This window comes from Sminthopsis crassicaudata, chromosome 1, assembly GCF_048593235.1.
Source record: "Sminthopsis crassicaudata isolate SCR6 chromosome 1, ASM4859323v1, whole genome shotgun sequence".
Taxonomy (NCBI): Eukaryota; Metazoa; Chordata; class Mammalia; order Dasyuromorphia; family Dasyuridae; genus Sminthopsis; species Sminthopsis crassicaudata.
The window spans coordinates 527,008,816-527,023,175 of NC_133617.1; the positions used below are offsets into that span (position 1 = coordinate 527,008,816).

At 33.5% G+C, this 14,360-nt stretch overlaps 1 protein-coding gene across 5 annotated transcripts in view; it reads right to left on the bottom strand.

The window, feature by feature from the left end:
• FBXO10 (F-box protein 10) overlaps positions 1-14,360 on the bottom strand; it is a 75,679-nt gene that overhangs the window by 21,680 nt on the left and 39,639 nt on the right. For all 5 annotated transcript variants that reach the window (XR_012484683.1, XR_012484682.1, XM_074281785.1 and 2 more), the window contains exons 4-5: positions 12,562-12,711; positions 9,526-9,662 (exon numbers count right to left, since the gene is read on the bottom strand). Coding sequence is in view for 3 of the 5 variants with exons in the window: in XM_074281785.1 (XP_074137886.1) it covers positions 9,526-9,662; positions 12,562-12,711 (287 nt within the window). In the remaining 2 variants the exon portion in view is untranslated. The remainder of the gene's footprint in view (positions 1-9,525; positions 9,663-12,561; positions 12,712-14,360) is intronic.

Below are 14,360 nucleotides of genomic sequence, written 5' to 3' on the forward strand. Positions count from 1 at the left end.
TGCATCTAACCATTGGTATCAACTCTGTAGACAAGACATCCAGTTTTGGTTACACTTAAATTGTCTTTCTAGGTTTCAAGTCACATATAAATCTTCAAGATGAGAAGAAAACACATTCATCCCATATTGCCACTCCACTTGCTCCTGCCAATGAAGCTGGATCCCATTCCCTTTACATTCAGCACCAAAGACTGAAGAACATATATTTCAGGCTGATTATAACTGACCATCTAAAAGGCAGTTGGCTGTTCAGGACAGCATCATTAGAACACACTGTCCCTTTGAGAAGGGTAGCAGCATAGAAAGGGCATCAAAGACTGAATTTCTGGAGTGCCTTTTGAATGTGCTTTACAAAGCTTTATATACAGAGGTATCAAAATAAACAGTGACCAAATAGCATCTATTTCAAAAGTGTGCTAAAGTACTTTCTACATTTCCTTTGCTATCAGTAGCAATAACCTGTGAGAGTAAGGCAAAACCAGAAGGACAATTTTCATGATGAACAAGAAAAAAAGTAAAAGAAGATAGTCACCAAATATTTCAGAATTCTGACACTGCAGTTTTCATTCAAGATTGCAGGGGCAGAGGAAGCTCAGAAAGGGGATAGACCGAAGGTGAGGAATGAGGCGTGCATTGTCACACAAGCATGTTTTACAAGGGAAGCTTCAACTGGGGGTCTGGAGGAAGAAAAGTCATTGAGAACTAACAGTGATATGAAAAAAAAAAAAAAAAAAAGAAAGAACATTAAACTAGAAAACATTTTTAAATGACCAGCAAGAATTCATTGCATTAAGAGAAAGATTTCATGTGATTTAGACCAAGAGATAATCTAGTCCAATCTTCTTGTTTTAGAGATGAAGAATATGAGGATCAAAGTAGTTAAGTAACTTGCAAGTGACAGTTCAAGGATTCAAACCTAGATTTTGCCTTTAAAGCTAGGGCTCTTTTCATCACATCATTTAGTTTCATTCCCTTTGCCTCTGAAAGCTTTTTGTCTCCAAACACCCATGGTCCCATGTGTAGCAGGTTTAGTTAACGTTGGAAGTTATTTAGCTAGGTTGAGAAGTAAACATCTTGTCTCCTTCTTAAAACATTAAGCCAATGAATATAATGTGTTGATAATGAAAACAAAGATGACAGATCAACAAATGGGCATGTAACTTATAAAATCAACTAATTGAAAATCCCCAATTAAACACTAAAATTGAAACCCTGAAAATTAAAATATTAATAAACTGAAAACAAAAAATACTTCAAAAACATCAAATTAATAACTAAAATTAGGAGCTAACTTTTTTTTTTTTTTAAATCCAAATAACCAGGATCAAAAATGACTGTCTGTGGTATGATCTGAAAAGCTCTGGTTGCAGCCTAAGCAGTTAATTTAAAAAAGAAGATGGTAGAGGTGGAACAAAGCCATTCTTGGCTTCTTTACATAGCTCATGAAATGAAGTCCCATGCAGAGCCTTCTCTTAGCTGCAAAGGGAATGCCAAAGACATGATTTAAGTCAGTTGAATAATAATTACAGCAGCAACTACCTAATAACAGATTGCAGGGCACAGAAGAGAGTGTCAAGAAAGCTTGGATCCAGCAAGAGCTGCAAACATGTACACCTATATGAACATACTTGTGTACATGTGACTCCATGTGTGTCAGTTGTCCGGCCAGTCTTTGAGAACGTGGGTTCATGCCTCCAGTATCAGAGTTGTAAAGGACTCCAGATGTAAAGGAAGCCTTACCTTTTTGGACATGGCTTTGGTGTGGGAATATGTTTAGCCTGATCATGTAATTTTGTTAGATGGATTTTGTTTTTATTTTCTTTTTCCAACTGGGGGAGAAGTGAGAAGACAAGATATAAATAAAGATTGTTTTTTTTTTTCAAAAAAAGAGAGGCCAGAATCTTAAAAAGATGTGACAAACTGCACAAAAGAGAGATTTGCAGTTTCATGTTAAATTTCCTCCTTCTGTTTATATAGTATATTATATTATATTTTATTTGGTATTTGAGTTCAAAATTAAAATAAATGAAAACAAAAGAATTTGGGATTTGGATAAGCATTGGGGTAGAAGTTTAGCAGAGGAATACCAACAAGAGTACTTTAAACTTATTTTATTTTTATACTTCTCAGTGTACTTTCATATAAAATATTTCAACCTCACAAAATCACTGTAGATTAGGAGATATTCCCCAGCTTTCAGGTAAGGAAACAAAGTCCCAAAGGGACCTTCCTAAAGTTACCCAAAGGCCTGATGGCAGTCAGGTGATAATTTGGGTGGCCATGGTATTCCTCTTATTACTTCATAAAATTGCTTCTCAATCATAATGACATTTCTGTATCCCTACATGATCCTTTTTCACAAAGCATACTCTTAAAAAGTAGATTCTTTTATTTTTATTGGAACAAAATCCACTTTTCTCTCTCTCCAAAAGATAACAAATTAAATGACTTAAATGTGTCATATTGTTTGGTCTTGGGTGGTCAAAATTCAGAATATAAATGTCTAAATTAGGTTCAGCATTTACTAAATATGACTTACTTCATTTTCATTCCTTCATGTTTTATTATTCAAATCTGGTTCAGTTTATATGTTTTGTCACACAAACTTTCCATACTTCCAAGTTTGTTGAATGACTATTAAAATAGGTTGATTGCTAGTAAGCAAAAAAAAAAAAATTAAGTAGAAAAGTGGAAAAGAAAACATTATCTAAGAAAGGTGCTTTCCCAATATCTTTTCTCCTTAATTCTATGCTGACTTATCCCATGACACACATGCTTTAGACTAAACTACTTTTCCTCTGTTAAATGTGAGGTTTTATATTTATTAAAGGTCAATTCTGGGAATTCCACATATGAATCTGAGAGATAAATGTAGAGAAAATTGGTTTCCACAATTTTGAAGATGCAAACATCCTTATTTTATAAGGCAAATTCTTAGAGACCTAATTCCCCTTGAATGCTGTTGTATCTCCAGTCTCCTCAGCAGTGGCAGTACTCTTTCTCATACTCACCCAACATAGGGGTCCTGTAGGGCAGGCAGAATACACCTTGCCCTTCCTGCCATTTCCAGACTCCCCCTTTGCCTGAAAGCACTGGGGAAAATGTTCAGTTCAATCCATCCTAAGTTATCACCCAAGACACATCCTAGTAACTGTTATCTCTAGGATCCCCAAGTCATTATCCCTCTTTTCTCAAGGAGTTCAGTACCTAGTTTTCAGTCTTACCACCCACACTAACTCCTGCTCTTATACTAGGGAACTTCAATATATGTGCCCCTCCAATTTGTTTCATCCATAGAATACTGATTACACACTATTTCTCCATCACCTTCTCATCCATAAAGTCACACTTCAATGATCAAAAATTCTAGAATCCTTTTAACAAGTCCTAACCTCCCACCACTCCATCTCTCCTTATGTCTTATCCCTCCTAAACTTATTCTTTGTCCCCAAGGGATCCTTTACTTTCTCCACCCTTCAATATTCTGCAAAGCAAACATCATTGCTTTAATCTCACCTCCTTCTCTTCCCCAAATCCATGCTCAGCCTAACCAATTCTATTCTACACCATTCTCTAGTCTCAGATCTCTTGCCCAGTGTCTTCTCAGTGCTCATGACTTGCCAAAACCCATTCCTTTTTTTTTTTTTAACCATTTTCCTTCCCTACTTAATGAAATTGGAAGGAAATTGTGCTATATGAATGCATACACTCTTCTAATCTTACTAATGCATTTTTCTAATCTTAACTAATCAACCCTCTCTGACAGATTTTCTATCCTATTCCTCAAAGGGCTATTCCATACCTCTTCTCTTCATAAAAAGTTATTTACATTCATTGTCCCTATTTCCTTTCCTCTAACTTCTCAACCTTTTGCAATCTGGCTTCTGATCTGATTTCTTGGGTGAAACTTCTCTATCCAAGATTGCCAAATAAATAGGACAGTTAGGAATATCGGATGGTTGATAATTTGATGGCCTTTTCTCAGTCCTTGGTCTCACAATATAACACACTGACCATGTGTTGAAGCATAAAAGACTCATAAACAAGTGTAAAGAAGTAGAACTATTAAATGCATCTTTCCAGACCATAATGCAATAAAAATTACATTTAATAAAAGGCTGTGGAAGTACAGATTAAAAATCTGTTGGAAAGAATGACAACAACGAGACAACATACCAAAATTTGGGGATACAGTCCAGGCAGTACTTAGGGAAAATTTTATATTTTCGAAATGCATGCATCAATAAAAGAAAGACCAGACCAATGAATTGGCCATAAAACCAAAAATAACCCAAAAAAAGACAAATTTAAATTACCTAATTGAGTACCAGAAAAAAGAAATCCTGAAAATAAAAGGAGCAATTAACACAATAAAAAGTAAAAAAAAATAAAAATAAATTAAAAATAAATAAAAGTGAGAAGTAATTTTATGGAGAATCCCAACAAAATAAACCATTGATTAATGTGATTTTTTTTTTTTAGAAAAAGAAAGAAGAAAACCAAATTATCAGTATCAAAAAATTAAATGATATATGCACAACTTCTTCCATGAAGAAAATTAATGGAACCATTAGCAGTTATTTTGCCCACTTATCAGCCAGTAAAGCTGACAATCTAAGTGAAATAAATGTTTTACTCTCCCACCCCAGGCAATTGGGGTTGTGACTTGCCCAGGGTCACACAGCTAGTAAGTCTTAAGTATCTGAGATCAAATTTGAACTCAGGTCCTACTGACTTCAGGGCTGGTGTTCTATCTACTGCACCACCTAGCTGCCCCCTAGGTTCATGTTTTACAAAAACAAATTGCCCTTAATAACAGAACAGTTAACAGAATACTTAAATAACCCTACCTTAGAAAAATATGTTAACAAGCCATAAATAAGCTTGCTAAGAAACAATTCCCAGAACCAGAAAGTGAATCCTACCAAATATTAAAGAAGTTAATTCCCAAACTATATAAACTATTTGAAAAAATAGGTAATGAAGCAATTCTACCAAATTCCTTTTGTGACATGAATATGGTTTTGATATCTAAATAAGGGAGAGCAGAAACTAGGCACAAAGCAAGGGAGAAAGTTATATATCAATTCCTTTAGAGAATATTGTAGCAAAAACTTTAATTAAAATATAAGGATAATACAACAATATATCACAAAAATCATATACTATGAATAGGTGGGATTTATACCAGGAATTCTGGTCTGGTTTAATATTAGACAAACTATCAGGATTAATGACTATATCAATAACAAAAACAATTTAAAATCTCATCCTTATTTCAATTGATACAGAAAAATTTTTGGGAAGATACAACACTCCTACTAAAAATACTAGTAGATATAAATGGAACTTTTCTTAAAACAATCAACAGTATGAATCTAAAACCAAGAGCAAATATAATCTATAATGAGAATAAGCTAGATGCCTTCCAAGTAAAATCTGGGGTGAAGCAAGGATGTCCATTAACATCATCATTATTCAATATTGTATTATAAATGATAGCTATAGCGATAAGACAAGAAAAAGAAATAGAAGGAATAAGAATAGGCAATGAAGAAACAAAACTGTCAGTCTTTGTAAATGATGAATCCTAGAGAATTAAATAAAAAAATTAATTGTTACAATAAACAACTTCAGCAAAGGTACAGGAATATAAAATAAACCCACATAGATCATTAGCCTTTCTATATATTTCTAATAAAGTCCATCAGTAAGAGATAAAAAGAATATATGTATATATAATAAAGAGATAAAAAGAGAGATTCCATTTGAAATAACTACACACATTATAAAATACTTGGGAGTCTAGCTACCAAAAGAAACCCAGAGACTCTCTTTATTTATTCATATAAATAAAGACAAATCTAAACAACTGGAAAAATAGTAATTGCTTCTGGCTAGGCATATAAATGACAATTTCTACTTAATTTAATATATTATTCAGTGCTATAAATCAAACTACCAAAGTATAATTTTATAGATGTAGAAAAAATTAATAAAATTATATCTGGAGAAATAAAAGGTCAAGAATATCAAGGGAATTAATGGAGGAAAGTGTGAAGGTCTCCTAGCAGTACTAGATCTCAATCTGTATTACAAAATGGTAATCACCAAAGCACTCTGAAACTTGCTAAAAGTAGAGAGGTATATTTTTCATGATTACACATGTATAACTTGTACTGAATTGCTTGTCTTCTCAATGTGGGGTAGTGGTTAGGAAAGAATAAGGGAATGAATTTTGAATTTAAAATTTTAAAAACTAATGTTAAAAAGTGTTTTTACATGTAAACAGAAAAAACTAAAATACTAAATGAGCAAAAATAAATAAAAAAATAAAATAAGGTGCAAATACCCAGTCACATGTCTTTTCTTGTTTCCCCTAAAGGCAAAGATCAAAGTCTTCCTTTGAAAGCCAGATTCCAGAACGTATTATTCCACATATAAACTGAGTTATCTTTATATGTAATCAACAACCATACACCTATATACACTACATGAACATGTTTATCTTATTTAGTGTTTATTAATTTCAGAATTTTTAAAAAAGAAAAAATTTCAACAATAGAAAAATAAAATGTTATTGTTTATGAGCTACTCTGTACTTTTGGTGTGTTTTCTGAAATAAAAGTTGCCCTACATCCAGTAAAAGAGAAAGAGAAAGAAAGAGAGAGAGAGAGAGAGAGAGAGAGAGAGAGAGAGAGAGAGAGAGAGAGAGAGTGTGTGTGTGTGTGTGTATAGTGGATCAGTGGGATAGTTTAGGTATACAATATATGCTAATAAATGATCATATTAATCTAGTATTTGATAACCCAAAGATCCAATTTTGGGGAGCAAAAACTCATCATTTGACAGAAATTGCTGAGAAAACTGTAAAAGTATGGCAGAAAGTAGGCACAAACCATCATTTCATATCATATATCAAAATAAAATCAAAATTAGTAGATAATTTAAACATAAAGGATCCTGTCATAAGTAAATTAGAGGGGTATGGAAATTTTATCTGTCAGATCTATGGACAAAGGAAAAGTTTATGAATAAATAAAAGAAAGAGAATCACAGGAAGTAAAATGGATAATTTTGATTACATGAAATTTAAAAAGTTTTGCAGAAATAAAACCAATGCAGTCAAAATCAGAAGGAAAGGAGGAAATAGGTGAGAGGGGAAATTTACAGCAAATTTCTCTGATAAAGGCCTCATTTCTCAAATATGTAAGGAACTAAGCCAAATTTGCAATAATAAGAGACATTAACCAATTGATAAATGGTCAGAGAATGGGAACACAGTTTTCATAAGAAGAAATCAACACTGTATCTACAGTTATATTTTAAAATGTTCTAAATAACTACTGATTAGAGAAAAATAAAAAAAGGTAAAACATTTTAAAAGAAAAAAACCAAAGATTCCACTTTCTAGAATTAAGAAATCATTATTTGACCAAAACTGCTAGGAAAACTAGAAAACAGTATGGCAGAAACTAGGCACAGACCAACATCTCATAACACATACCAATATAAGATCAAATGATTTAGACATAAAGACTGATACCATAAATAAATCAGAAGAGAAAGGAATAGTTTACTTGTCAGATTTATGGAGAAGGGAGGAATTCATGACCAAAGAAGAACTAGAGAACATTATGAAATGCAAAATGGACAATTTTGATTTTATTAAATTATATGCCATGGACATTCCATATACTCCAAAGACTTAGACATAATAGTAATAAGATCAATTTTGAAATGTTTATGATACTTTGCCTATGTTTATACATCCACAATTAATTAAATAATCTAATCAACAATATCTGAATTAACAGATACTGACATTTTATATGAATTATGTGAGCTGATGAGCTAATTGACTAGAAATGTTCTTCAAATCAGATAAACTGCTACAGAGAAGCATGGAAAGGTCTATATGAAGTGCTGCAAAGTGGAGCAAGTAGAATCAAGAAAATATGCACAGTAACCACAATATAAATGGACCACTATAAATCAACCAAAAATCATAAACATAATACAATTATAAAGATCAATCATGACTTGAATGAAGATATATCAGGGGGAAACCCTAATCATGTCTAGGTCTACAGATGTTCCACATTGCATTAGTATTTCCAGAGCAGAAAGACAATTCAGGATTACAAATGATGCGAAATATTTGGTACTATTTTTCTTTTCCCCTGACAAAACTCAAAACCTTTTAAGTAAAATAATTATATGACCTAATTTTGACCACTACTCCAACCAACCCAATTCACCAGTCCTAGATTCTTAAAGTACAAAAATTAATAATTTTGGGGGGTGGGGTAAGGGAGTGTTGTTAAGTGACATATCTATGTGCTTTTGACCAACTACGTGACTGGAACACACCTCTGGATTCAGCTTTAACTTCTTGAATACAATAAGATTTTTTTTTTTTTTTTTTTTTTTTTCCTGAGGCTGGGGTTAAGTGACTTGCCCAGTGTCACACAGCTAGGAAGTGTTAAGTATCTGAGACCAGATTTGAATTCCGATCCTCCTGAATTCAAGGCTAGTGCTCTATCCACTGTGCCACCTAACCACCCCTATAAGGAGATTTTAGTCCAATCTCACTGTGAAGTTTGCATAGTTTTGTTAGGTTTTGGGGGACAGAGTAATCCACATCTTACTTTCCTAATCCCCCCTCCCCTGTTGCCACTACCTCTCCTTGCCCACTAGGCAAGGCTCTGTGAAGTAATCTCATCAATGCACCTGATGAATTTGGATCTATTCCTAGTAAGCTTTTCCCAAGTCTACAAATACAATAGAAATGCTAAAGAATTTCTTAAATATAATTTTTTTATTTTTCAGAGCTGAAAAAAAAACATTCCTCAGTTTAAATCTACCTAGTGTTTGGAAATCAGTTGCCTATACATCTTTAATCGCTAAATCCAAGCTTATGGCTCTGATTAAATAGTATATCATGAGAACTATAAACAATGTATAAAAAAAAAATCCAAACTTCCCTCTCACTCCAAAATGAAACTGTCACTGCACATGTTTTGTTGGATCCTTCCTCCCCCACATATGAAAGGACAAATGTTCTTGGTAACAATTTATTATAATGTACTAATGTGGGTGTTTTATAGATCATTATATTCTTGTCAATGCAATTAGAACTACATGTACATGAGTCACAACTCTCAAGTATATAGTCAGGGGTTTAATTTACAGATAGTTTTAGAAATTAGTTTTGTTTTAACAAAACATTCTGTTCTTCAATTTGTCAGAGACAAAACTTGTGATCACTCAATTTCTCTCCTGTCATCCTCTGACAATTTCACTGGAACTGAGCCAATAATGGAAGAAAAGAGATCATTGTGCTTGTGTAAGGGAGCCATTTGGGTATTTTTCCACATTTAACTTGTGAAAATATCTACAATGAAACCCAAAAGTACATGTGTGATATATAGGGGGAAGGGAAGTAGAGGCCACAAGAAAAGTAAATTTATAGGGAACAAAAGGCAAGAGAGAAGAGGAGTGAGGAGGTCTGAATAAACATACCTCACAATGGGATTTCCATTATACAAAATGTAAATTCCAGCTTCTTTATTTCCATATATTTGATTGCTACGGATGATGCCTTTTCCGTTGCCAAGGACGACAATGCCTGAACGAAGGCCACTGTGTATCTTATTACACTGCAGGATTTTTATGCACATACAAAAAGAATAAAAGACAAAACAGAAGAAATATCAGTCATGATAGCGAATGATGGATGAAAAAGACAAAAAGCTTCTGTATATCTAGACAAAGAATAATGTTATTTTTTCATGAAGAAAAATAATTTCATTTTTCTTGAGATTTAAAACACAAAAAAATGTTATTATGCACCATGTGCTTTTTTCTTTCTTTGGCTTATCCACTGAAAATAATTTGGTCATGCTTGTCTAATGGTAGATTGCCTATCTAATTATACTATCATACTAAATAACATACTAGAAAAGGAGGGAATTCAATTTGAATAATCTAATTAAGACATATTCTTTAACTTTATGCAAATCTAAAAAGGTAGCAGACATTCCTCTCTGGTGTCATTTAACAACAATATTCTTCACTCATGTTACCTCATTTGTTCCTTAACAAGAACCCTATGAAGTATTCTTATTATTTCCATTTTACAGATGACAAAACTGAGGCTGAGAAATTAAGGGACTTGCTCTGGGTAATAAGAATAAATGTCTAAAGCAGGAATAGAACTCATATCTTTTAGAATCCCGAGTTTATTCTGTCCACTATGTCTCAAGATAGTGTTAAAAAGAAGCATTGAAAGAAAGGAAAAACAATTTTAACAAGTTTTTTCTTGGCCTTTCAGGATCCCAATAAACCACTTGAAGAGGATAAAACACACTGATCTTGTCTAATAGATGATGCAGCTTGGGCTGATAAAAGTGAACCCTGAACTACTGTAGGTAATAGCAGGATGACTGATGTGAAGCAATATCAATATCACATAGACCAAAGCAATGTCTTCCAAGGAAGTAGAAGCCTCCTCATTAGTAATAACTGCCTGTTTTGTCCTTTGGGACTGGGAAAAAAATGCTGTCAAATTATGTCCCATCCCTGAAAGGCTACGCTGAAACAGATTCCTGTCCCAAACTCCCTAAATATGGATCATGCAAGAAAAGTTTGATGATGGTTTATAACACTGAAATAATTACTAAACTGCCTCAACTTTTCTAATTAAGCTAGTTATGGATGTCATATTATACAATTCTGATGAAGAAAAGTCCAAATAAGATGACTCCTAACAAAAGAATATAAGAAATAGGAGGGAAAGACTTCTATTTCACTGTATATCCTCAGACTTTTAACCTCCAGGTGCATCAGTTTCTTTATCTGTGAACCAAGGACAATTGTAAAATTTCTTCACAGTTTTCTATTGATGTGAGTTGCACAAAAACAATCTTCACCACTGCAAATACTGGCATTTCCATTTCTAGCCCCTTTCAGTAATCTGGACAGAAACTGTAGCAACTACAAGCTAACCTTAGCAACATTTTTCTCTGTACATAAAAAGGTATAACACTTACTTTTCTTTTCAATGATGATGAGAAACACTTCTTAAACAACAGTTTTAAAAGTAAATGTTCTTATTTCAAAAATTAATCCTCTGACTGAAGGGCCAAGTACTTTTCTATTTATAGCAAAGAACTTTCTTTCTAATTTGCAACAATAGTTTTGGTTTTTAATGAGATTCCCAGACCTCCTAAAAATTACACAGACATAAAAATCAATAGGCCTGGTTTGACCTAAAGGTCAAAAAAATATAACATCATTTTACTCTACCATTGCCTTCCTCTGGATCCTAAAATAGAATATAATGACATTTATTTCTATCTATAAAAGACTTTCATGATTAAAGGCAATAGAAATACAGATTTTTAATTGTTTAAATTAAACTTGTACCTCAAAAGAAATAAGGAGAGTTAATTTTCCTCTTTCAGTAAATTTGTCCTGAGAACAGCTACTTCTAGAGAATTCTTTGAGTACATTTTTATAATTAAGATGGAACAAATTTGGAGTTCAAAGAAAAATATTGTTTCTGTTTAGTTTTTAAAAAGCCATCATAACCTGGCTCCTTCTTACCCTTCCAGTCTTGCTAAACTTGATTCCTTTCTATAAAATCTTTGATTCAGTGATTGGCCTTTGCTGTTCTGGGCACAAGGGACTTTAGTTCCATTCTACTGAGTGTATTTTTTTTTTTTTGGCTCTCATATCTAGAATGTTCTCCCTCCTCATCTCTACCTCCAGACTTCCTGGCTTCCTTCAAGTCCCAGCTAAAATTTGACCTTCTGGAGAAAAAAAAAAAAAGAAAAAAAAAAAAAGTCTTTTCTGATCCTCTCTAATGTTAGTACTTCTCATTCTCATCTAAGAGTAATTCCAGTCTATCCTGTCTATATCTTGTTTGTACATAGTTGTTTGTATGCATGTTGTCTCTCCTCTTACACTACAAGCTCCCTGAGGAAAGGAACTATTTTTGCTTTTCTTTGTATCCCCCCTTACTTAGCATCGTAGTAATAATGCTATGGACCAACTAGCTATTTCTCGTATTGGTATAAAACCAAATGATCTTAAGGCAGAACTAAAATCCTAAATGTTATTTCCTATAACATTAAATTAATTTTAATTTGAATGATTGATCTGTCTCTATGTCTTAAATGTCCTTACAGGGAGGGAACATTTCTATTCACCAATATTTTTAACACTGTAGGTACTTAAATGTTTGTTGAATTAATAGATGTCCTGCAACTGAAGTAAAGGGAAAAAAAAGAATGAAGAAAAATGACTAAACAGATTTGTGTGTGTGTGTGTGTGTGTGTGTGTATGTATGAGAGAGAGAGAAAGAGAGAGAGAAAGAGAGAGAGAGAGAGAGAGAGAGAGAGAGAGAGAGAGAGAGAGATGAACAGAGCCAGAGAAATAGAAAGACTAAACAGATTTACGAATGGAATTTTGAAATGTTAGCAGAAACCAGAAATGTCTGGTAGTCACATTTATAAAATAAAAATTTAAAAAGAAGAAGAGTAAATGGAGTGATACCAGTATGAATGGGTTGGCTCCCTTTCGGATATCCACACCAGCCTCGGAATTCGAATAAATGTTATTGTCAGCAATCAAACCTCCTGCTTCCAGGCGCAAAAATATTCCTGATGCTTTGCAATGGTAAATGTCATTCTTTAGCATGATGATCTAAACCAGAAAGAAAAAGTATTCTTTATTGTTCAGTTACAAAGTTCTAAAATACATGACACAATGAAGTCTAGTCTCTACTAGTCGACATGTATCTGAATTCTTTTCAATTCTTTTCTTTTAATTCTTCAATTTAAGCAATATGTATACATATATATGTAGGTTTATAACATATGTGTATACATATGTACATATATAAAAATATGTACTGCATATATATATATATATGTATATATATGTGAATAAAATCTGGCCATAGATTTCAAATAAAAGCCTATTTCCCCACCCCACCCTACCTCTCATTCTCTTACTCAGAACTATAGCTTTCTTATCACCACCTTGTCAATTTGAAGACAACTGGATCAATTTAATGTTTATTCTATACTTATCTATAGGTAGATGAAATGTTATTTATAAACAAAACCAAATGACCATTTTTTAAAAAAAAATTACAATTTTAAATCATGCAGCCTAGCTGTGACTTAATGAGACCCAATGGAGATGAAAAGAATAGCTATCATGTAGCTAGAGAAAAAATGGGGGAAAAGATAAGGAGGGATTTTCTGAGCAAGGGCATTGAAATGAAGCCAGAAGCAAAAGGCTTTTAAAAACAAGGGCTGCAGCCTCAAAATCAAAACAAAATAAAACAAAAATACAGTATTCATCTGTGTACTGTGGAAAATTAGAAGCCACACCCACAAAATATTGATCAACATCAGCAATATTCACTGGCACATTCAATACAGAGATGTTCAGGAAGGCAATAATTCATTCTGAATTCCTTTAGTATTGCTATATCATTTTGGAAACTGACACTGAGATGTGGGCTGAATATAAAAGGAATAGTTATCTCAATTCTATCCTAATAACTTCTGTTGTTTTTGTTCAGTTGTTTTTCAGTTGTGTTCGATTCTGTGACCCCATTTGTGATTTTCTTGGCAAAGATACTGGCTATTTCCTTCTCCAGCTCATTTTATGGATGAGGAAACTAAGGCAAGTGGTGTTAACTGACATGCTCAGGATCATAAGGCTAGTAAATAACTTACTTTTTAGTTACTGACATTTCTTTATGGCAGGTCTGCCTTTCCATATGGAGGAAAAATTTTAAAAAATTATCTTGAGCCTCTATAATTACCCAGTCCCAGTTTTGAATTTTACCTCGTCACCCCCAGTTATTTCAAGTACCTTGCCATCTGCCCTTCTGCTACTATATGTTCCCATCCCTACTCTTTTCTTTTTCTTGCTCAGCTCCAAATCATCCTAGAGCCCATATGGGATGACCCAATTAGAAAGCCATATTACTATTGGGGCACCTGCTCCTTTTCCTTCATTCTTTGACAATGCTGCCTGACCACCCACAAGGCTTGGATGACTTGGGAGCCAATCCCTCTGCCTCTAGGACAAAGTGCAAACTTCTTTTTTGATTGTCTCAGTTAGGCGATGAGGGTTAAGTGACATTCCCAGTGTCACACAATTAGTATGTGTCAAATGTCTGATTTGAGTTCAGGACCTCTTGACTCCAGGGCCAGCATTCTATTCACTGTGCTACCTAACTGCCCCAAAATACAAATGGGGTTGCAATTTCAAGGCCCTCACAATCCGGCTCCCATCTGCCTTTCTAGGCTGATTCTATATTATTTTTCTTCACT